The following is a 23,760-nucleotide window of genomic DNA, read 5'->3' as shown; positions in this document are numbered from 1 at the left end:
AGAAATAAAACCATCAGATTTAACAATCAAAACAAATCTATACTGTAAGAGATCAACTAAGGACTTTGCATGCATGCATATAAGCACAACCAGCAGACTCAAGACACGGGGGGCGGGAGAGGAGGGCAAGTGACGGGGAGGGGGTATAGGTAAGTGGGGTATAGGTCAGTGGGGTATAGGTCAGTGGGAAAGGAAAAATAAAAGACTTATGTACTACTATTTGTAATATCTTAAACAATAAAAAAAAATCTACATTTATTTTAACTGGAAAAAAAATGATTAATCAATCGTCACTCCTTGTCTATGCTTCTGTGAGATAATAAAAGTTTTTAAATCAGCTTAAAAAATAAGAAAGGCACATCTGTCAGGAGTGTAATTTGCGAACAGCAAAGATGTCACTGAAAAGGGGCCTTTACTTCAAATGTAAATCATATCATCTATATTAATAAAAGCCTAGGTGGTTTTTATCTCGCAGGCGACATCATCACAAGATGGCCACCACAAGATGGCTGCACACACAGTGGAGGTTGGGCCCAGGGGCAAGGCGCGTGGTGAGGCCTGGGGGTCCACAGCTCCACGTGGCACGGAGGAAGCCAGTCCCAGCATCTCTGCTGCCTCATGTGGAGGCAAATCCTGGCAGAGGAGGAGGGTCGCAACAGGGGAGGGCAGTTGGGGGCAATCAGGCCAGCAGGGAAGCAGTTAGGGGCTGATCAGGTTGGCAGGCAGAAGCTGTTAGGAGCAATCAGGCAGAAAGGCAGGCAGGCAGGCAAACAAGTGGTTAGGAGCCAGCATCCAGGATTGTGAGAGGGATGTCCCAGATTGGAGAGGTGCAGAATGGGCTGAAAGACACCCTCTCCCCACCCTCCCATGCAGGAATTTCATGCACCAGGCCTCTAGTTTAACATAAAATTCCAAGCATTATAAGAATAATTCTGCAACAAACAAAATAACAAAAGAAAATGTCACATATTCACAGTGGAAAACAATTCTACTCCCTGAACAATTTCTTAGGCTGCGGATAAAGTAGATGTTACCTACAGCTAAATAATATATAAGTAGTACTTAAATTTTTCATTCCTTTTTCACATGACTTAAATACAGCATCCCTTGCAAACTATTCCATATCACTTATTTTAAAGATATCTTACTAGTTTGTTTTTGTATGTGTGTGTGTGTGTTTTTAAACCCTTGTAATAAGTGTTTTATTACTTTTACTAGGAAGTTTTTTTAAATTGTAACTAGTTTAGGTAAATAACTAGTTTAGCCAACATGAGCTTTTCTCTGCAACTGAGTTATCATCATAAGAGATAGGCAATTTATAATAAAAAATAAATGAATAGTACTCTGAATAAGCAAGGCTTTCTAAGGTGTTGTCATGGAGATATTTGCCAAAATACCTTTTTTGCAATAAGCTGAATAAATAGAGACTTTGCCTTACAGGCTATGATCCCACTACTTTCTGCTCCCCAATCTTTTTAAAAGTTAAAAATAATTGTTTCTAATACCATAAAACCAAAATCAATCAAAACTTTTCAATTATATGAATTTACAATTCCATAAAAATGAGTGCCTTAAAAAATAAAATGGCATTAAATGGAATCTCAGATAATTTTCTCTCAGATAATTTTAATTGATCTAATTGGTACTGCTTTGCTCATGAGGCTGAGATATGTTTGTTCTCTTATTAATTATCTCAATATATATATTCACCCATTTTCTATTGGTCTTTATATCTTATTGATTAGTATTATCTTTTTGTCTGTCAAATACTGAAAGTGTTTTTTCTTAGATGGTTTTTAATTTTAATCGTTTTTAAGGTAACTGTTTTTAATACTGAAGCTATAAAAACTAAAAATAAATAAATGTTTCTTTTGAAAACAACAAATCAATGGGAACAACATACTTATCAGGTTTCCCTCGGGGTCCCTGAGAGGAGCACCACCTCCACCTTTCCCCCAGGGGTTGTAACATCTCATCTCAGCCTCCAGCTTCGCTTCATATTCTTTCTTTTCTTGACGTTCTTTCTTCCTTCTCTGTTCTCTTTCCAGAATCTTGACAACATAAGAAATGTCACAGTAAGTGCTTACAAGTACTCTGATACAAAAACTTAGTTATAACTCATCTTCCTTACTAAGGAAAAAAATGGAGATTGTTTCAGTATGCTTCACTATAAAGTTTAAAATCACAAGTATAGATAATAACCAATTTAAAAACACTTTGATGGCTGGAATCCATGGTGATGCTGCCTCACATCAAGCCACTAGAGTCCTTTCCAACCACTGATGCCACGTGGGCTCAGCCAATTCCTCCACATCACCCCCAAAGTCCACCTGAGCCGTTCCCTCCCTGACCTTACCAGTTCCCTGGTGTCCAGTAGGGCCTCCCTCCTTTCTTTTTCATCCACCCTTTCATGGGACCTGGCCAGCCACAACTACTCCCTACACCTCACCAAATCCACTCTGCCCTGGGCAAACTCCATTCCAGAACTCAAAAAGGTCAAAAGTTCAAAGCTTTTGGGGGATACAGTCTTAACATCATTAAGCATAAGCACAGTCTTGTTCTCTAGAGGGATATGAACAGGCAATCAACAGTATCTACTTTTTGAAAACTTACTTTTAAAATTATAACCACATGCATGGAAAATTTAAGCAATCACTCCAGCAAGGACAGTGAAGTCATTACATACATAAAATAAAATTCTAGAGTTTGAAAATCTAGTTTTGTCGATGGTGTTTTTAATATGCTCATTTGAAAACAGAAGATAAATTCAGTTTTTTATTTTGTAGAATCTAAACATACAAAAAATGTTGGTAATTCTGAAACTTTAAAAATCTATTTTTTTGAGGAGATTGCTCATGTAAAAACTGAACAAAAGGAGCTTTAGAAGAAGCACAAGTGGAACTTTACAGAAAGGTACCTTAGGGTGACATCTACCTACCAAGAGTCCTAGGGTCCTCTCAGAGATATCCCCCCACAAAATTCATACATTTGGTTCTCTCCAGTAAACTCTGTTCAAACATTATAAACTACAACAGAACCCTTTATCCTCCTCCCTAAAAGTATCTACCTCTTTTTTCCCTATCTTAGTTCATTGTCTCAATATTCTCCTAGATTCACACCCTCAGCTCTTCTCACTCCCGGTACCTAAGTCCTATCACTGAAACCCTAGAATTGTCTCTTGGACGTCCTCTCAATCTCTCCCATAGGGTTTAGGACTTCATTTCCTCCTGGATGAACTACCTCAATAAGTCACTAAAAGGTTCCTCTGCCACACCTTTTTCACAATCGTCCACATCACAACCCGGTATCTTTCTAAAAGTCAATTCTGCTCTTTTCAACTACTTTTACTCTGTGGCTTAAAACATCCTCCCTTTTACTATCCTTAACAGAAAAAAACTGAAAATCCCTTACAACTAGTCCTTCACAATCAAATACAATCTAACACTTCAGCCCTTTCTCCCAAATCAATTCCATTCCCTTGAATATCCCAGGAATTTCAAATCTATTCAATGTATAAATGCAGTTCAAGTATCAACAACCATGTGAGGCCTTCCTAACTGCCCAGGCAATTAACGTTCCTCATCCTATGCTTCCAACAGCACTCCTGGCTCTTTACATCAAAACTCATCATGTTGAGTCATAAATAATTGTCATTCTTTTTTCTCCTCTGCCACTCTCTCAGGTACAAGGGGCCACTGTGCTAACACATACAATGTTCAACATTAAATGAGTGAATCAATAGATGAATACCTGCTGCTGCAGAGCTTCTTGGTAAGACTGAAGTGTCTGCTGTGGAGGCTTTGGCTTGTTTGATCCTGAATGAATTGTTCCATCACCTGTAAATCTCAATTCATTCTGTCCAACCGTGTTCCTACATTAAATACACAATTGATCATTTGAATCTTTTTATGTCCAAGCAAGAAGAAAATGCAACACTACTTTGAAACAACATGGTAGTACATTTAAAATAGGTCAAAGAGGAATCCTTAAATTAATGACCCCTTCCTAAGCAATTCTCCAGTCTCTGCTTTCACCAAGTCATGAAACTTTCGGATTTATTGGACCTAGTTACATAGAGGTGAAAACACTTGATAATTCATCAAGCAGTGTACATATGGCTTATGCATTTCACTGGATGTAAAATAATACAGTGGAAGTCCCTCAAATTTTATAATTAATAATTTAGTCAATATATCCACTATAAAATAACTTCCTAGACACTTTAAGAATAAAACAATACAATTACAGTAAAAAGTCTGACTGTCCCAAATAAAATTTAAAACATTAAAAGGAATCAAAAAGAAAAATTTGAAACACCACAGTTATATAAATCTCAAGCAATACAGTGCTATTGCCTTAAATATAACACATGTTAAAGTACAGGAATGCAGCCACTTTCAAGAAAACTATACATTTTAAAAACCTGAATTATAAAAGGCAAATTAATTTTAGAATGTTTCCAAAACCAAAAACTATCCCTCATACCCATATGCAACCAATCCCTGCACCCACCCTGTCACAGGCAATCACTAAGAGTGGCCTGCTCTCTGTCTCTACAGGTTTGTTCTTTCTGGACATTTCTTATAAGTGGAAACATACAATATATTGTAATATTTTTGAGTTACACTGCAACACACATCAGTTCATTCCTTTGTATTACTAAATAGTATTTCCCTGTATGGATACTACACCTTTTGCTTACCCATTTACTAGTAAATGCATATCTGAATTGTTTATATTTTTAGCTATCATGAATAATACTTTTATGAATATTCACATACAAATCTTTGTGTGTACACTTTCATTTCTCTTAAATATGTGCCTAGCAGTGGAATTAGTGTTGCATGGTATGTATTGATATATGTTAAACATTGAAAAATTGACTATTTCCTGCAACTGCTTTTTATATACTAATTTTATATTCAGCAATTCTGCTACAACTTTTAATTCTAATATTTTAACTCCATATCCTTTTTCCAATGATATCAGTTTTCTCTCCTCCTTTCTAATCTTTGTACCTATCTTCATTCTTTTCTCTCTTTTTTTATTTTTATTTTGCCTTTTTTTTTATTCTTGACCTTGCTGCAAATATTGGGCCCCAAAATAAAGTGGTGATAAGAATATTAGTCATGCTGTCAATCTCAAAAAGAATATTTTAAGCATATCACCAACAAGTAAAACATATGATGTAAGTTTCTCATATTTAGACTTTCTCAAATTAAGGTTTCCCTCTCATCTATTTTAAGTTTTTAATCATTTAAGGCACTAAATTGCATAATGCTATCTCTGTGGTATTGAAATAATCATATAGCTTTCTTCATTATTTTTTTAATATGGTATATTAAAGTAATTAATTTTACAATACTATTGATATATAATACCAACTAGCATTTAGTATATATCAGATACTTTTACTTAATTCCTTCAATCCTCAGAATAACCCTGTGAATAGATACCATTAATATCCTAATTAACCAATAGGTACAGAAGTTAATAATTAGGCTTCAAGCTTATTAAAACTAGGATTCAAACCAAGACACTCTGCCTGAAAAGTCCACCATCTATTTTTCTTAATATATATTTATTGATTTCAGAGAGGAAGAGAGAAAGAGAAAGAGAAACATCAATGATGAGAATCACTGATCAGCTGCTACAACCCAGGTCTGTGCCTTGACCAGAAATAAAATTGTGACCTCTGGTTCAGAGGTTGACGCTGAACCACTGAGCCAAGCCAGCTAGGCAAACTTGCACTCTTTATAAAGGGAAGCTTTTTTTTTTTAGTGTCTGGGTTTTTTGTTGTTGTTTTTTATTGTTTAAAGTATTACATGGAGGAGAAACTAAGATGGTGGCAGAGGTAAGCACCTGAACTTGCTGCCTCGCACAAGCACTTCAAAACTACAACTAAAAGACAAAACAGACATCATCCAGAACCACAGGAAGGCTGGCTGAGTGGAAATTCTAGAAGAATTCTACAACTAGAAGAAAAGAGAAAAGCACACTGAGACTCAGAAGGGGTGCAGAGGTAATAAAGGCAGAGGTATGGAGGCATGCATGCTGAGAGGGCTAACAACTGAGTACATGGCTGTCTTTTTCAAGCGGGAGGGAGACACAAGATCCTGACTGCTCTGAACTCCAGTTCTGGGCAAGACTCTGGGGACCCAGATTCATACAAGGAGAAAGTGGACTGTCTGGCATCAGGTGGAACTCGGTTTTCTCTGAGAGATGCTTGCAGCGATTACCGAGGGACACTGAGACCGGGGCAGGGCTGTCAGGAAGCCATTGCTGTTTGCTCTGCCCTGAGACCCTGTCCCACTCAAGCTGTGTGCAGAGGCTTTTGCATATGAATGGCCTGGTCCTTTCAAATCTAAAATTACCTAACAAATTGCAGCTGATTCAGAGACACCCAGAACTTCCAAAAGAAGGCCCAAGGCCCCAAAGCAGCTTGCACTGCTTCAGAGCTGGGCCTCATCTGGGCCCCTCCGAAACCCAAACAAAGAGAAGGAATCTGCAGATCTCTCTGTAGCTACTGCTGGGTGGCCTCAGGCAAAGGCTAAATTAACACCTCCTAAGAGATCCAAGAGCCAGTGGACCCAGGGGTCAGACTGGGGCCATCCAGATTACAACTCCTCAAATTCCTAAGGGACACACTCAGGGGGCAGACTCAGCAAGAACCAAAGCCCGATAGAAGAAAGTCTTGCCTCATAAGGACATCTCCAGCACAGAAGTTCTCCCATCGTAGACACAGCTGATCCTCACAGCCAAGTGGCCTGGAGGTCAATTCCTCCCAGTGATACCAACAACAATCAAGGCTTAACTACAATAAGACTGAGCACACAGCCCACAAAGGGTGCACCAAGAGTGTCCACCTCAGGTAACTGGGGAGGCTGAGCCACTGGCCCTATTGGACACCGAGCACACAGAGCCACTCTATCAACTCAGGAAAGTAGCCAAAATGTGGAGACAAAGAAACAGGTCACAAATGAAAGAAATGGAGGAAAACAACCCACTGGATATAGAGTTCAAAACCATGGTTATAAGGTTTTTCAAGAATTTTCTAAAAACCGCCGATAAATTTAGTAAGACCCTTGAGGATTTGAAAAGGAACCAACTAGAAATTAAACATACACTGACTAAAATAAAGAATAATATACAGAGATCTAACAGCAAACTAGAGGATCACAAGAATCAAGTCAAAGATGTGAAATACAAAGAAGCAAAAAACACTCAACTGGAAAAGCTAAAAGAAAAAAGAATCCAAAAAATATGAAAATAGTGTAAGGAGTCTCTGGGACAACTTCAAGTGTACCAATATCAGAATTATGGGGGTGCCAGAAGAAGAGAGAGAACAAAACACTGAAAATCTATTTGAAAAAATAATGACAGAAAACTTCCCCCACCTGGTGAAAAGAAATAGACTTACAAGTCCAAGAAGCGCACAAAATTCCAAACAAAAGGAACCCAAAGAGGACCACACCAAGACACATCATAATTAAAATGCCAAGAGCAAAAGACAAAGAGAGAATCTTACAAGCAGCAAAAGAAAAACAGTTAGTTACTTACAAGGGAGCACCCATACGACTATCAGCTGATTTCTCAACAAAAACCATGCAGGCCAGATAGGAGTGGCAAGAAATATTCAAAGTGATGAATAGCAAGAACCTACAACCAAGATTACTCTACTCAGCAAAATTATCATTCGGAATTAAAGAGCAGATAAAAAGCTTCACAGGTCAGAAAAAGCTAAAGGAGTACATCACCACCAAACCAGTATTATATGAAATGCTAAAAGGTGTTCTTTAAAAAGAGGAAAAAGAAAACAAAGTAAAGACAAAATTTATAAACAAAAAATACATATCTATCAACAAGTGAATCTAAAAGTCAAGTGAATTAAAAATCTAAGGAAGAGAATAAACTGAGGAAGGTGAATATAATAGAATCAGGGGCATAGAATGGAAGGGGATTGATAATTCTCAGGGGGAAAGGGGTGTCTGTGTGGGGGGTATGGGAAGAGATTGGACAAAAATCATACACCTATGGATGAGGACGGGGGTGGGGGTGGAGGGAAGGAGAGAAGGGCAAAGGGTGGGGTGGGGACCAGGTGGAGGGGAGCTGGGGGGCGGGGGGGAAGAAACAATTGTAATAATCTGAATAAAGATTTATTAAGATAAAAATAAATAAAAAAACAGAAACTCTATAATTTTGTATGAACGGGATGATTTTCCCCCCCTTCACTCACAATATTATGTCTCTGACATCTTTTTGGGCAATAAAAACATTTTCCCTTTAAGAAAAACAAACAAACAAAAAAATTACTTTAAATGTTCCAATCGAAAGACATGGTGGTTGAATGGATAACAGAACAAGACCCTTACATATGCTTCTACAAAAGACGCACCTCAAATTGAAAGATACACACCCTCTGAAAGTAAAGGGATGGAAAAGGTATTCCATGAAGATGGAAGTGTTGGGGGGAAAAAGCTGAGGTTGCAGCACTTATTTATCAATAATATGCATGCATGACTTATAATGAGAGAAGTGGAGTAATTCTTAATTTTTAAAATGTGCTTTCTATGAAACACTGATGTACAAGCAATAATACTCTGAACATACTGATTATATAATTATTAGAAATTAAAGTAAGTTTTATCTGTTTGGAAAGAAAAAAGAATGAGTTGAGTAGTACAGGTTCTACGGAAGACAAATTAATCCTGAAAGAAATTATCGCCTGGACCAGGGGTCCTCAAACTTTTTAAAGTGGGGGCCAGATCACGGTCCCTCAGAGAGCTGGAGGGCCAGACTATATGAACTACTAATTCCTACTGTAACACCTCGGCTGCACTCACTGCCCAAAAAACCTGGCGGGCCGGATCAGACTCCTCTGCGGGCCGCATGTGGCCCGCGGGCCGTAGTTTGAAGACGCCTGTCTGGACAATGACTTACACAATGGGTTGTGCTGGCCAGTGCGCAACAGGAGCCGTAGCATGAACTGCAGGCTGCACTCCCATCATTCCTGACCCATCTTAAAAAAAAACACAAAAACATTTATTCCAGAGTACCTGTTTAATAAAACTTTATCTCTAAAAGAAAAGTGACATACTGAAGATGTTACCTAAAAAAAAAAAATCCATATTTCCTTCTGGGTTAGGAATTATCAAAGCACAATGTAAGAAAATACAATATAGTAATTTCTATTGAAATCTAGATAAAAGAAAAATAACTATAAAAAATAGGGCATTATTAAATATATATTTTATTAGCATTAAGTAAAGCTGTGCTTTTCTCATTTACATATTTTTGCTTACACAAAAATCAATTTTCCTAGCTGATCCATTGGGAAAAAATGTTTAGTCTATAGATAACTTACAATAAGCAAGACTAGGATCCATAGTATTCCTGGCTCCATAAAAATAGTATGCATCATCATAAGGAGTTCTATAGTTAGTAACCAAAGGCGGTAGTAGTGGAGGCGGAGGCAGATGTGCAATCCTATACCAAAAGAAAATTGGAAAATTCTCATATTACATTGTAATATTTTTTAAAACAAGATATCATTGTTTTGCAAAAATGTTACTGAAAATCTGATTGCTACTTTAGAAGATTCCAGTCCCATCTAGTCTTTTCAGAAAGGAAGGCAACAGAAGAAAAACACCTGATAAATACAGTAAACACAGACCTACAGCTTGTTAGTACTAAATAGAAGTCCTACTGAAAAGAAAGTACAGCCCGGAAAATATTACTGTTAACAAAGAAAAACACTTGATTAAACACATTACTACAATACATTAATAATAGCAATAAAACAGTTCCAGTCCTCTTAAGAGAAGTAAGTATAGCCCAGAAAAATATCAATGTGAACAAGAGAATTTTCAGTATGTAAAGTGCAGAATAGAATTTTTATCAACAGAAAGCACATCTTTTCCATAATTCCTAAATCACAGGTTTATAATCTCAACAGTTTTCATTTCAGGTATATATGAGTTACATAGCCCGTAAGTAATCACAGAGAAAAAGTAGGATGAAATAGAAGTTAAAATATAGATAGATAGATAGATAGATAGATAGACAGACAGATATAGATAGATATCACATTAGAAGACACTTTTCTCTACAAACTGAAGTATTCAATATTTGCCAAATGGAATTACAAAACTGAAGAAAATGTAAGTTTACATGTTTAAAGATACTTAAAATATTCAAAAATATGACTTAAAACCAAATACTAAATGCACTTATGCATTCTAAAAATTCTAAAGCATCTTTCAACAATAAAAGAATGTTATAAGAATTTTCCTTGTTTTATCACAACAATGAAAACATTTCAAGAGAAATTATTTGATAAAAGTTGTTCATTACACAGAAATCTCTAATGGCTAATGGTACCTGCTCAGAAAATCCTTCTGAACATAACAACACCTTCCCCAATTCCCAAACATAAAACATTTCAACAAGCACCTGGGAGGCACCATTTCACCAAGGGTGCTGCTGAGTCCACTGTACGGATCTTCACTCTGCGGTGGGATGCAAGGAGCTGGGGGGCAGGAGGGGGAATGAGGGGCAGATAAAGGAGGGAGAGGGGTCTGGAAAGCTACTCTGGGTCTTTCAGGTGGGATCATCTCTTCATGGTATCTTGGTGACACACTGAACTGCTTTAGTCTATCGGGCTAAATAAAGAAAAGATATCTGTTTGTTATATACTGCCAGCCGATACATTACTCAGACACATAACACAATTTTACAGCCAAAAGATTTTGCAGATCTAATCCCTATTTTATAAATGGGGTAACTGAGATCCCCCTGAAAGTACACAAACACCTAATGTCTCACTGCTAATAAATAACCAGGCAAAGACCAGAGCCAGGTATTAATTCTAAATACAAACTCTATTATACCACATTATGCTGCTTCTCTGACATCAAATATTCTTCAGTCAGCAAACATTTTGAGCCATATATGTATCAGGCTCTATTCATCCCAAAACAGTATTCTCTGCCCCCCCCCACCATGATTATCTTCCCCAGCAATGATTTGTCAGATTAATCTAAAATTTTATTCTATGAGCAGTCAAAAAGTACACTGAGAATGAGTGGTGCTGGTGAGATAATAACTTTTTAAACAGATAAACCCCCCAGGATCTATATAATTAGCATAAGTAAAAAAGTAAATCAAAAGTTGTCTACAATTGAATAATTTTAAGTTGCTGTATTCTTTAAAGAATTAACTTTTTAGTAAAATTAAAGTTTCTTAATTATTATTCAAAGATGAAACTAAAACTTGCCTTAGCAAGTAAATTCTACCTATCCAACTACAGAAAAAGTACACTGTGAGAAGAACAATACATTATTACCTTCTTACTTAACTGCAATGATGTAATTCATTCCACTTAATGATGAGAATTACAAGATTAAAGTAAAAATGAAGTCATCTTTCTAGTTTTACATTAAATAAAATTACTAGCTTACAGTCTAGAATTAAAGCTTTCAGTTTCTGCCAAAACCAGTTTGGCTCAGTGGTAGTCGTCGGTCTGCGGACTGAAAGGTCCCAGGTTCGATTCCGGTCAAGGGCATGTACATTGGTTGTGGGCACATCCCTGGTGGGGGGGGTGTAAGAAGCAACTGGTCGATGTTTCTCTCTCATCGACATTTCTAGCTCCCTATCTCTCTCCCTTCCTCCTCTCTGTAAAAATATCAATAAAATATATTTAAAAAAAAAAAAAAAAGATTTGTTTCTTTGGAAATCACTCAAATATAAGAAGAGTGATCAAGAGATACTCAACAAAATATTAACATCTATTGTAAATTAAACTGAAATAACTCTCCCATGGACCAATATAGGTAAACAAAGTACAAAGGACTAATTTGAAACAAACTGAAAAAAGAAGGCATATATAAAAAAGTAAAAATTAGCTTAGTGAAATAAGTTTAGGTTATCAGTATTCAAACGGATCTACTCTTACATTTCCCCAATATCTTCTGTCTGTCTCCACCTGCTGGCACAATTGAAGCTTATTTGACTGAACGATTAAACATTAAAAGATGTCAGGAATCCTTACCGATTTCTCGGGGTCCTGGGCTCCAGAAGCTGCAACTCTGAGTTCCAGATCTTTTTCTCTAAACAAAATTAAAGTCTTATATATTAAAAAATTATAGTAATCACAACAAAATCATAATCATTACTGAAACATATATACAATGTCCATGCAACAACATCTCCAAATACAAATAATTCATTTAACTGAAAATAAATCCTTAAATGATGCTGAAAACTAAATTTTTCTTATTTGGTGTAAAGTAAACTACAATTCACATGTACACTGAGATGAACAAGTTCTCTAAACCAGTGCCTGGGGTACTTTAAAACCTAAGCAATTTACACAGAATAAAGTACAGAAGTAAAACAAAATTTTTACTTCTTTTAGGTCCATGTATATTTCCAGTCCTCAAAAAAGGTAAAAAATTAAAAATTCATACCATACTTTCTAACGAGATTTTTTACAATGGTTAATATCAGATAGTAGATATTGGCTTCCTCTTAGAAGACAAATGACAAAACTAAAAAAAAATAGATCTCACCCTGGCCAGTTGGTTGGCATTGTCCCATGCAATGAAGGTTGCCAGTTCAATTCCTGGTCAGGGCGCATGCCCTCGCTGCAGGCTCAATCTCCAGTGCAGGGGGCAGCCAATAGAACTATCACATCAATGTTTCTCTCTCTCTTTTCCTCCCTCTCTTTCTCAAAATCAATAAAAATATTTTTTAAATAAGTCTCAAATTCTCTAGAACTAAGATATCTAGTCGTAATTTAAACTGTAATTAATATTTCACAGGTGCTTCTACAGGAAAACTTACAAACACAGAAACTTGTATACTATATAAAAATCTGTAGATTTTTCAATGATTGTTTTTATACTATATATATTTACATTGTTAGAAGATAAAATATTTTTCTTTAATATTTCTTATTATATATAGATAATACAAGTGAGCATGCAGATAACTTTAAATGCTATCTTCAGTCAATAATTGAAGAAATTAATTCAGGTATGTAAAAGGCCTGTAATAATATACTATATCGTCTCATTTGTTACCTATGACCAAGAAAAAGAACACTGAGAGCATTTATTACCTTGCTGATTTACAATGTGCAGATTGAAATTAAAGTGATTTACAAATACAAAAGTACATTAGGAAAAATATCCTCTTATTTTACTACAAAATAGTTATTTACCACTATCTCATTTTACACAAATGCATTTTTAATCCAAATCCTCTCTTTTAAATGCAAACCTTTCATTACCGTCTCTTGTTCTCCTTTTGTTTAGCCATTTGTTCCAACAGTTCTTGTCTATATTTTTCTTTTTTTTTCTGAATAAGTTCTCGATCTTCACCTCCTAGAAAGTGATAAGAAAAAAATGCAATCTTAACTCTTGACCACATATACAACTAGAAATCTGAATTTTTAAAAACCTCCATTTTTAATTACTAGACCAAGGAGTAATCACTACATAAGCTGGAAAATAAAATCATATTTATCATTCAAAGTTCTCATATAATCAATAATTAATTTCATAATGAATATCTACTATGAATCAGACACATTAATCCTTCCTTTTAGTTAAAAGCCCTCTTAAATAAGACAATACTCTACTTCCCATCCTCATTTTTCTAATAATTGGGAATGATAACTCCACTAATATCTTCCACCAGCCCCTTAAATTTAACAAGTGTGTCCAAACTCAACACTTCGGATTCAACTGCCCCTCTTTGTTTTCTGTTAAAGGCATGAAAACCAAACCAAAACTGTACTGTAACTGACTGTTCATCCTTTCTTCTTCACTCCATATGAGGTCCCATTAATCCTAGATGAGACCTCTCCACATTTCACCTGGATTGCAGCAATAATCTCCTAACCAGTCACCCAAACTCTCCTCTCTGCTTCAGTCATCCAATACACTTATGTAAGATCAATTATCCTATATAATAAAAGAGAAACATGTAAATTAACCGTACCTCCACTATGCTCACTGGCCAATCAAGAGTATGCAAATTAACCCAACAAAGATGTCAGGCTAATTTGCATACATAAGCGCTGAGCGCAGAGCAGAGTGGGAGAGCCAAGGAAGAGTGGAGCAGTTTGGAGAGTCCTGCCAAGTCCTCCAAGCCACCAGCTCTCCCTCTCTGTTCTCCGCCAACGGACGGAGAACAGAGAGGGAGAGCTGGTGGCTTGGAGGACTTGGCAGAGCAGAAGGCCTTGGGACGGAGACAGAGCAGGAAGGAAAACCAAGAGCATGGGGAGCACCAGGAATTCTGGGAATATTAGTTCTGATGGCAGCCCCAGGACCTGAAGCAGAAGCCCAGAGCACAGGGAGCACCGGGAATGCTGGGAGTCACAGTTCTGTGGCAGGTGGGTTTCCTAGACACCAGAGCAAAGTGGGCCTGGAGCAAGGTACTGTTGCGGTGGGGGATGGAGGGAAAGCAAAGGTGAGAGACATAAGTAAGATCAGAGTGTCTAGGAATGATTAAAGGGAGAAATCCTAAAACTTCCAGGAAATCTCCACCAATGAAGCAAAGAAAAAAAAAAAAAAAAAAGCCTGTTATTCTGTGAGCAACAAACCAAACTGGGTTGGGTCTCAGACAATTCGTTCATATGATTGCAAAGACAAACAGAAACTCCTAGATTGGAGAGGGCTCCCTGAGGGCTCCCAGATTGGAGAGGGTGCAGGCCTGGCTAAGGGAACCACACACTGTGCATGAATCTTCGTGCATTGGGCCCCAAGTCTATAATCAAGCATTAATCACACTAGCGCCCTGCTAAAAGAAAACAAAAAACCAATGGTTACCTTGATTCTACAGAAAAAAACTGTAAGCCTCAGCTTGCTATCACTTATGAAAAATCCAGTTGTGCAAACATTTTGGATCCACCAAAAATTATTATTGCGTATGTTAATGACATAAAAATCACCTCTTAATCAAGAGATGCATAATCAGAGTACAACAAAAATCACAGGACATAAAAAACATAACTGAACCAGCAAGTTCTCTACTACTTTAATTATTTGCCTTCCAATTAATAATTAAGTGGACATACAGCATCTGAGTCTATCCATTAAGCACAGATGTCAGCAACAGTGGAACTCACACAGGGGAAACATAGATTATGTTAAGGTTAATAATAATGCTTTATAATCAAACTAGAGGCCTAGTACATGAAATTTGTGCATGGAGGGAGAGGAGGAGGGTTCCCTCAGCCCAGCCTGCACCCTCTCCAATCCAGAACCCACCCCTTGGGAGATGTCCTACTGCCAGTTTAGACCCAATCCCAGGGACATCCCTCTTACAATCCTGAACCGCTGGCTCCTAATTGCTCACCTGCCTGCCTCCCTAATCACTCCTAACTAACCCCCTCCCAGCCTGATCACCCCTAACCGCCTCTGTACCCCCTGCCGACCTGGTCACCCCACGCAGCCTGCTGCCCAGTCGTTTGGTCACCCCTCACTAACCTCCCTGCCAGTCTGGTCACCCATGTTTCATTGGGGGTGCGGGAAGAGACTGGACAAAAATTGTACACCTATAGATACGGACAGTGGGGGAGAGGGGTGGTAAGGGCAGAGGTTGGGGTGGGAACTGGTTGGAGGAGAGCTATGGGGGGAAAAAGAACAATTGTAATAATCTGAATATTTATTAAATAAATAAAGGCCTTTTATGAAGCTCTACAAATCTAATCAACTGTGTAGTTTGCACATACCAAAGAGCATCCCTGCAAAAGGACTACAGATTTCTCGGGTAGATTTGGATGCTTCATTGTCTCGAGCACTGAAACAAAAACAAAAAGATTTAAAACCCAAGTAATTTTCAAAAAACAAAAATTAGAGTAAAAAGTAGTTATATGTTATTGGCCTATAAATACAAATGCTATGATAGTTACATATTTTTAAAGTTAGGGTAAAATCATGGTGTTTCTATCTTTATATAGTGTGACCCCAATGTATTCAGGCTCTTTTTTCTTGAGCCTTCTCCACTGGCTCTATAGATTCCTAATAAAACCTTTTCTTTCTTTTTTTTTTAAATAAGAAGTTATCCCAGTGAAGAAAATGAATATAAGTAGACATCTTTTTTAAAAAGAAAAATGGTGATACCTATACATATACTTAGAAATGATCATCCCTAAAAGACTCCTTCCTAGAAAGTTAAGTCCCTCAGAGAACCTTCATTAACTTGACCCAAATAACAAAATCTCTTCTCGTAAGCACTTTTTAAAATACTAGAGGCCGTATACGAAATTCATGCACTGGAGCCAGGGGAGAGGGGATGACCCCACAGCTTGGCCTGTGCCCTCTTGCAGTCTGGGAGCCCTCGGGCCTAAGCTGGCAGGTGGACATCCCTCTCACAGTCCCGAAGGCCTCACTCCTTACCACCCACCTGCTCGCGGCTTCTTAGAACTGCTGCGCAGGCGGGGGAGGCTCCTGACAGCACTGCTGCACTCACCAGCCATCAGCCAGGCTTCTGGCTGAGCAGTGCTCCCCCTGTGGAGCGCACTGACCACCAAGGGGCAGCTCCTGTGTTGAGCGTCTGCCCCCTGGTGGTCAGTGTGCATCACAGTGGCCGATCATTCCGGTTGTTCCACTGTAATAGTCGCTTAGGCTTTTATTATATAATTTTTTTATTAATTTCAGAGAGGAAGGGAGAGAGAGAAACATCAATGATAAGAAAATATCATTGATTGGCTGCCTCCTGCGTGCCCCCTCCAGGGAATAGAGGGAACTGTGACTTCCTGGTTCATACTAGTAGATCAACACTCAGCCTATGAGCCATACTGGCAGGACTATCTCAAGCACTTTTTTTGTTTGAAAAAAAAAAAAAATACACTGTTCCTAATACATGACAATATCTTCATTATACACTGAAGATTCAGAAGCACTTATCCTTATTTATGATACAAGAAAGCCAACAAAATGATAAACTATAAATAGAGAACATAAATATAAAATGCATATCATTTCCTTTCTTCTCAAACATGACAATTATATATGAGCACCCATTTTACAACATAAGCATAAAATTATCTACTCAATAAGCTGAAAATAAAAAACGAAGTTCTGAAAGGAAAACTCATTGTGAAATATTTTCAATTTATTTCCAGCTAAGTTATGCCACCCACTTAACTCAAAGATTACTTTTAATTGATTTTTAGTCCTTTGTATTGTATGTTTATTTCTCACACTTTAAAATCATCTTGGCATACTTTATCATCAAAACTTGCCCTTCAAAAAAATGCTGTAAAAATTCATTTAACACAACTCTCCCCTTCCAAACCTTTTCTTCCAATTCCTTCCTAAATAAGGAAGGCTGTTAAAATACTATCTTTCCACTTTTCAATAAGCAGGTTTTAGCAGGTGCTGTTTCACAGTGCATGCAATGACTGAAGGACAGAATTTACATTACATACTATACCTTTTATTTCCAGCAGATGAAATTCGTATGTTTGACTGTCCTGTGACATCACCACCATACTCCATAGGAGGAACATTCCCTCGTCTGTTCCCGTATATCCTTAAAAACACATTAGCTTATCGAGCTTGTTCCACATACAGTGGACCTACGTCTTTGGTGTTTGTGCATTTCATGTTGGAAATATTAAAGGGAACAAAGTGTTATAGTGAAATTTTAGTGTAAAAATGTTTTAAAATTAATGTGAATAGATTTGATTCAAATATGACCAGCTGGTTAGTAAAGAGACACTAAGTTTGGATGTCATCATCTTTAAAACAAAAGAAGGCCATTATAAATTATTTCATTATAACATTTAGAAATTTTTAACTTGAAAATTATGCACATGCCCTATATACTTTTTCTCACTCCTTTACTCAAATACTATTCATTGAGCATCTACTAAATGCAAGTTCAATTCCAGGCACAGGATATGGATTTGGTCCTTGCCCTCAGGAAGATCATAGTCAAATTTCAAAATGAGGTTATTTTCTTAATCAAAATTCACAGATTCTGGGAATTATTTCGGTGCATACACAAACCTTTAAAACTTAAAAACATAGCCATAGATTTACCACTTAATTAAATCAAATGTAACAAGCCACAACATTTGTTAACAATGTAAGTCACATGAAAGAATAAAGATTAGCAATAGGTGCATAGAAAACATCATAAACAGACTGATGCATGGCTAGAAAATGATTAGTTTACTTTAGTTACTAGGTCATAACAACAAGAAAAGATTTAAAAATAATTTTTAATGTTTTGCAATTATGTTTTTTTTTTCCATTTGGCAAAGATTGATTTCTTTAGCTTAATTTCTCATATCAGAAAAACATGATTATTTGTATCAACATTTATAGGCATCCATGAAAATCACCATTTCCTAAGTCACAGTTCTTTAAATGGCAGTTAAACTACATTGTCTCTCAGGAGGACTACTAGGGGGAAAAAAATACATGGCTGTTAAAGTACAGTTCAATATTTTAGCTGAATTTCATTATCACATTAAGAAAAATGGCAATTTTCAGAAGAAAAGGAACTTCTCATTCTCCACAGAGCCAGCATATAAAATTCACTTGTTTCCATCACACAAGCCATTGTCAATATGATCTGTGGGGAAAAGACTCTACAGGATTATAACCTTACTAATGTATGACTTGGCAGGACATAAATGTCTTCCCATTTTTTATCCATACCTAAAACAACGGAACCCTCCACGGGCCCTTTCAAAAAGGATTTCAAATGTATTTCAATTAATCGAAACACGGCTGGTCTTTTATCTAAAGTCTAGGTGCTTGAATCCTTTAAAGTGACACATACTAAGTTTAGTGTTATTCTGTACTTCTGCTGCTTAAAGAACAGGTAAGTATAAACTCAAATTCAAATTTGCAATTAAAACAACGCCAAGCAACCAGATTTGGTTATGCTGGATCTGTATAACACACATGAGCAGAAAAGGGGTTGGCAGAGCAGGCCTGAGACTGCCTGTCCTTAGAAGGGTTTAGTAGCAAGGCTGGCCTTTGGCTGGCACCTGGGAACACAGATTTAGGGAGGAGGCCACCATTCCTAACACTGAAAAGAATGGCTCACTGTGCCTAAACCAGGGATGGGGAACCTTTTCCCTGCCAAGGGCCATTTAGATATTTGTATCATCATTCGAGGGCCAAACAAAATTATCAACTTAAAAATTAGCCTGCTACATTTAATCAAACATTTAATTAGCTCATCCTAATGCCTTGGCAGGGCCAGACCAACTGATTTCTCGGGCCTTATATGGCCCATGGGCCAAAAGTTCCCCACTTCTAAACTGGGCCTAAACTGTTTGTACAAACAACATAGTTTATGTTAACATCTGCTTTCCTCCAGAAAGTCTGTAGTTTTGTTACAAATAGGAAAAGGGTGCTTATGTAACTAGCCCCAATAAAAACAGTGGGACTGAGTCTATAATGAGCTTTCATGTTAGCCAACATTTCACCCATGTTGTCACCAACTGGACACTGGAAGAATTAAACGTCATACGCGACTCCACTGGGAGGAAACTCTTGGAAGCTTGGCCTGGTTGCCTCTGGACTTTGTCCCATGCACCTTCTTCCTTTTCCAATTTTATTTTATATCCTTTCAACTATAATAAGTCATAGCCAGGAATAACTATGCATCAAGTCCTGTGAGTCCTCCTCAGGAATCCCTGAACCTGATGTTGGTCTTGTGAACCCTCAAAATAACAGACAAAAGTAAACTTACTGATGTGGTACAGAGGTGCCTAGACCACGTTTTCAGACATAGAAAAATTCAAAGTTATGAATTTTAAAAAACATCACTTGGGATTAAATCAAAATTAACCAGAACTGATGGCTACTGACACATACAAAAATTCTTTCTAAAATTTACCAAAGAGTTTGTGGTTTTCTGCACTTTCAGCTAAGTTTGAACTTGAATTTCTAGCTTATTTTTATAAACTATACCACAGTACAATATCTAAAGCACTACATGAAACATGTTTAATAAGTTCTATAGTATATATAGACATCTTAATAAAGCAAACACTATAAATTACAGAAAGTTACATGATTTTATGTAGAAGGTCAAGATCTCTGCTAGATTCTACAGTAAAATTACAAAGATTTCCTAATGGACAGGGCATATAAAAGATAGTTGAGTCCTCGCTAGTTTGGCTCAGCGGATAGAGCATTGGCCTGTGGACTGAATGGTCCCAGATTCGATTCCGGCCAAGGGCACATGCTTGGGTTGCAGGTTCAATCCCCGATAGGGGGCGTGCAGGAGACAGCCAATCAATGATTGTCTCTCATCATTGATGTTTCTATCTTTCCCTCTCACTTCCTCTCTAAAAAAAAAATCAATAAAATATATATATATATATATATTTTTAAAAGAGATAGTTGAAGGTGTGCTCCTTCACTAAAGAAAAATATTTATTAATGAAATTATAAAAGTCCCCTTATCCCTGATAATTACAATAAAGTCAAAACTGGAGACATATTTAAGAACCCAAAAATGAGATATGTATTTCACTAAAAAGGACAAAATAAAAATTTAAGGTATCCTATTCAATTTTATGAAATGACTGGTATAAATTATAAGTTATTAATACAAGACATAAAATAAATAAGAAAACTAGAAAGGAAACTTACAAGCTGTGAAGGCAAATTATAGTTTAAAAAGTTAGTCACCTTACTATCTATTAAAACCTATATAATAAAAAGGTAATATGCAAATTGACTGAACAGTAGAACAACCGGTTGCTATGATGCACACTAACCACCAGAGGGAAGATGCTCAATGCAGGTGGTCATTGTGCTCCCACAGGGGTAGTGTCACTCAGCCACAAGCCAGGCTGACTAAGGGTGTCTGACTGTGGCTTAGGCCCTCTAAGCCATCAGTAGGACATCCCCTTAGGGCTCCCAGACTGCTAAAGGGTGCAGGCCGAGCTGAAGGAGACACCACCAACCCCCCACCCCACACAGTGCATGAATGTTGTGCATGAGGCCTCTAGTATCTGTATAACTGTAATGGAATTTCCCTCATTTATTAAAATTTCTTTTATATTTTTAATAAATTTAACATTATACACTCTTAATTATCCCTGTTAGCTCACTGTAACAGCTTTGATGGTGGTCTTACAATTTATTTTAAAAATTTTTACAGAGGCAAATGAAGAGAAAGAAGTTGACCACTGCTTTCTCTCTTCAATCCTTTCAGCATTGTGGGTGAAGGACAGATGGTGATCTCCAGAAGCAATGAACTCAATACCCAAGATCAGCCTGATTCTAGTCAGAGCACAAGAGTTCAGTTTAGGTCCAGTTTGTCCCTGAGCAGTCCCTTCAGTTTAGCTATGATTTTAGAGCCAGTTCCAGATTAAAATGATTCCTGTGGCCCAGAACTACCTAACTAGCCTATGATTTTAAATCAACAGGTTCACTTATCACACCTTAATCCATTCGGTTTTGTCAGCAAGGGACAGACCTCACAAAAGAAAAAAGTTTGCTTACTTTGACTTAGAAAATCAGGTTTGCTTGAGGGAATAAATGTAAAATAGTTACACCATCCTGCTATAAAAAAAATAATAATAAATAAAATAAAAAATAAAAATAAAAAAGTTAAAGGTTATGTTAAATGGAAAAAGCTTTGTTCTCTAATTCCTTGAATTAGGTTCAAATCTCAAAGCCCAAAGAAATCAGGTATAGGCTAGAGGCCAAAATTACTCTAAAAATTAACAGTTTATCTTATTTTTAAAAATTAGTCCCTTACAGAAAAAAAGTGAATTGTTTGAAACCACAGGTATTTTCAACTAACTTACATGTAAATGAACAACTCCTAAATGATAATAACTTAAGACTACTGCAGAAATAAATTTACAATGTTTTTGGCTATGGAGAATAACACATTATAGAAATAGAATGTTTACCATCAGTTGGTCCTACATTAATACAGTTCATAGGGAGGAAGAATATAATGTCTCCTTAAAGAAATCACCTAATCCATAATAATGGTTACATCACCTTGTTTCGTATTAAGAATTTCTCTAATGTAAATGAATTTTACTAAGTGTGTACGAAAGTTAAAAAAAAACTAAAAAAAAAAACAAAAAAAAAACAGAGCCATAACTTTATTTTTCTCATTGTTTTCAATTGTTTCCCAATTTTTACATTTACTTTAATTCCAGAACATTTTTTCAAATATCAACCCCACCTTTAAAGTGGGGAAAATAATTAAAATGTTCCTTCTAAAGATAAATGAAAATTATAAGAAAAAAAATACCAAATTAAGTAACTCATGTTCTAATAAGCTATTCCTCCTCATTTATGTCTTTGTATTAAGCATGCACACTTCTTAAAATGCCCTACACTAAAAACCTATGTGGCTAACACAGAGATTCTAATTTCAGATGGAGTATTATCTCAGAATTTTATTAAATGACTTAAGGTTACAAACTATCAAAAAGTAAAAGTTAAGCTGGAGTGCAAACTACATTAATCATAAAAAAATTAAAAAAATAATTTAAAAAAAAAAGCCAGCAGCATTTTTAATGCTAAAAATGTCCTTTACTCATTAACTCTGGTTATAGAGTAAAGCATAAAATGGCAATTTATTAACTTCTCTAACTCAAGTTAATAATAAAGAGGAGGATGACTATATTTTAAAAGTGCCTATAAACTTCCAAGTATTATAAGACACTACTACATTCAAATTTAGAAAGCTCAAAAAACATAAATTTTAATTAAATTGGTAAATATATCTGAATAAATATACACACACACATTTCAACTTTCAAGCAAAGTTAACAACCTTGTTAACTATTAAAAACATTGCCAGTAATTATTAGTTTAGAAAAGTAAAATCATTTCTGGGCTCTAGTTTTCTTTCCCATATTTAACGTGGGGAAATAAATCATTAATAAATACATATAGAATATGAAAAGTTTATAGGGAAATTGAAAAGAACTAAGTCCACCCAGCCAGTGTGGGTCAGTGGCTGAGCATCGACCCAACCCATGCACCAAGAGGTCGCCAGTTCTATTCCCAGTCAAGGCATATGCCCTGATAATGGTAGGCTCAATCCCTAGTGGGAGCTTGTAGGAGGCAGCCAATTGAAATTGCTCTCTAATCAATGTTTCTATCTCTTTCTCCTTCTATCACTCTAAAAATCAATAAAAACATTTTTTAAAAGAATAGAACTAAGACCAAAAATATAAATTAAAAAATATTAAAAATCTTAACTAGAATTTATCACATGCTGGCTTTTGGAAGAAAAGAAAGAATGAAAACTCAGAAGGAAGGAAATTTAATTTTGTATTTCTCACAACCAGTTATAACTTTTTTGTCGAGAACTTCTGGTTAAGATTATAGTATACTGGAGGCCTGGTGCATGGGTTAGGGCACATGTGGGTCCCTCAGCCTGGCCGGAGATCAGAGCCAATCGGCTCCATCATGGGGGGCCGGCTGGCTGGGGGGAGGGGCAGCGGGAAGTTGTCCAGCCAGGGGGAGGGACCGCACAGAGGTTGGCTGGCACGGGATAGGAACCGCGGTAGGTTTGCCGGCCATGGGGAGGGACTTCAGGAGGTTGGCCCGGCCAAGGGGAGGGACCACAGGTTGGCCAGCCAGCCCCCCACATCAGGGCCAATCGGAGGGGCCAGCTGGCCAGGAGGAGGGACCGTGAGAGGTTGGCCGGTTGCAGGAGGTTGGCTGTGGGAGCACACTGACCACCAGGGGGCAGCTCCTGAGTTGAGCATCTAGTGGTCAGTGCACGTCATAGCGACCA

At 37.0% G+C, this 23,760-nt stretch overlaps 1 protein-coding gene across 7 annotated transcripts in view; it reads right to left on the bottom strand.

Moving 5' to 3' along the window:
- Positions 1 to 23,760, bottom strand: part of CSPP1 (centrosome and spindle pole associated protein 1) — an 81,647-nt gene that overhangs the window by 30,813 nt on the left and 27,074 nt on the right. For 5 of the 7 annotated variants that reach the window (XR_006741586.1, XM_045581460.1, XM_036437094.2 and 2 more), the window contains 9 exons: positions 17,446 to 17,544; positions 15,740 to 15,807; positions 13,292 to 13,385; positions 12,050 to 12,107; positions 10,453 to 10,661; positions 9,365 to 9,486; positions 8,941 to 9,019; positions 3,751 to 3,871; positions 1,904 to 2,051 (listed from right to left, as the gene is read on the bottom strand). Coding sequence is in view for 6 of the 7 variants with exons in the window: in XM_045581460.1 (XP_045437416.1) it covers positions 1,904 to 2,051; positions 3,751 to 3,871; positions 8,941 to 9,019; positions 9,365 to 9,486; positions 10,453 to 10,661; positions 12,050 to 12,107; positions 13,292 to 13,385; positions 15,740 to 15,807; positions 17,446 to 17,544 (998 nt within the window). In the remaining variant the exon portion in view is untranslated. The remainder of the gene's footprint in view (positions 1 to 1,903; positions 2,052 to 3,750; positions 3,872 to 8,940; positions 9,020 to 9,364; positions 9,487 to 10,452; positions 10,662 to 12,049; positions 12,108 to 13,291; positions 13,386 to 15,739; positions 15,808 to 17,445; positions 17,545 to 23,760) is intronic. The other 2 variants (XM_045581462.1, XM_045581464.1) reach the window with 1 other exon arrangement.

Source organism: Pipistrellus kuhlii, unplaced genomic scaffold (assembly GCF_014108245.1).
Source record: "Pipistrellus kuhlii isolate mPipKuh1 unplaced genomic scaffold, mPipKuh1.p scaffold_m20_p_14, whole genome shotgun sequence".
In the NCBI taxonomy this organism is placed as follows: Eukaryota; Metazoa; Chordata; class Mammalia; order Chiroptera; family Vespertilionidae; genus Pipistrellus; species Pipistrellus kuhlii.
This window is presented reverse-complemented; position numbering and strand designations above follow the sequence as displayed.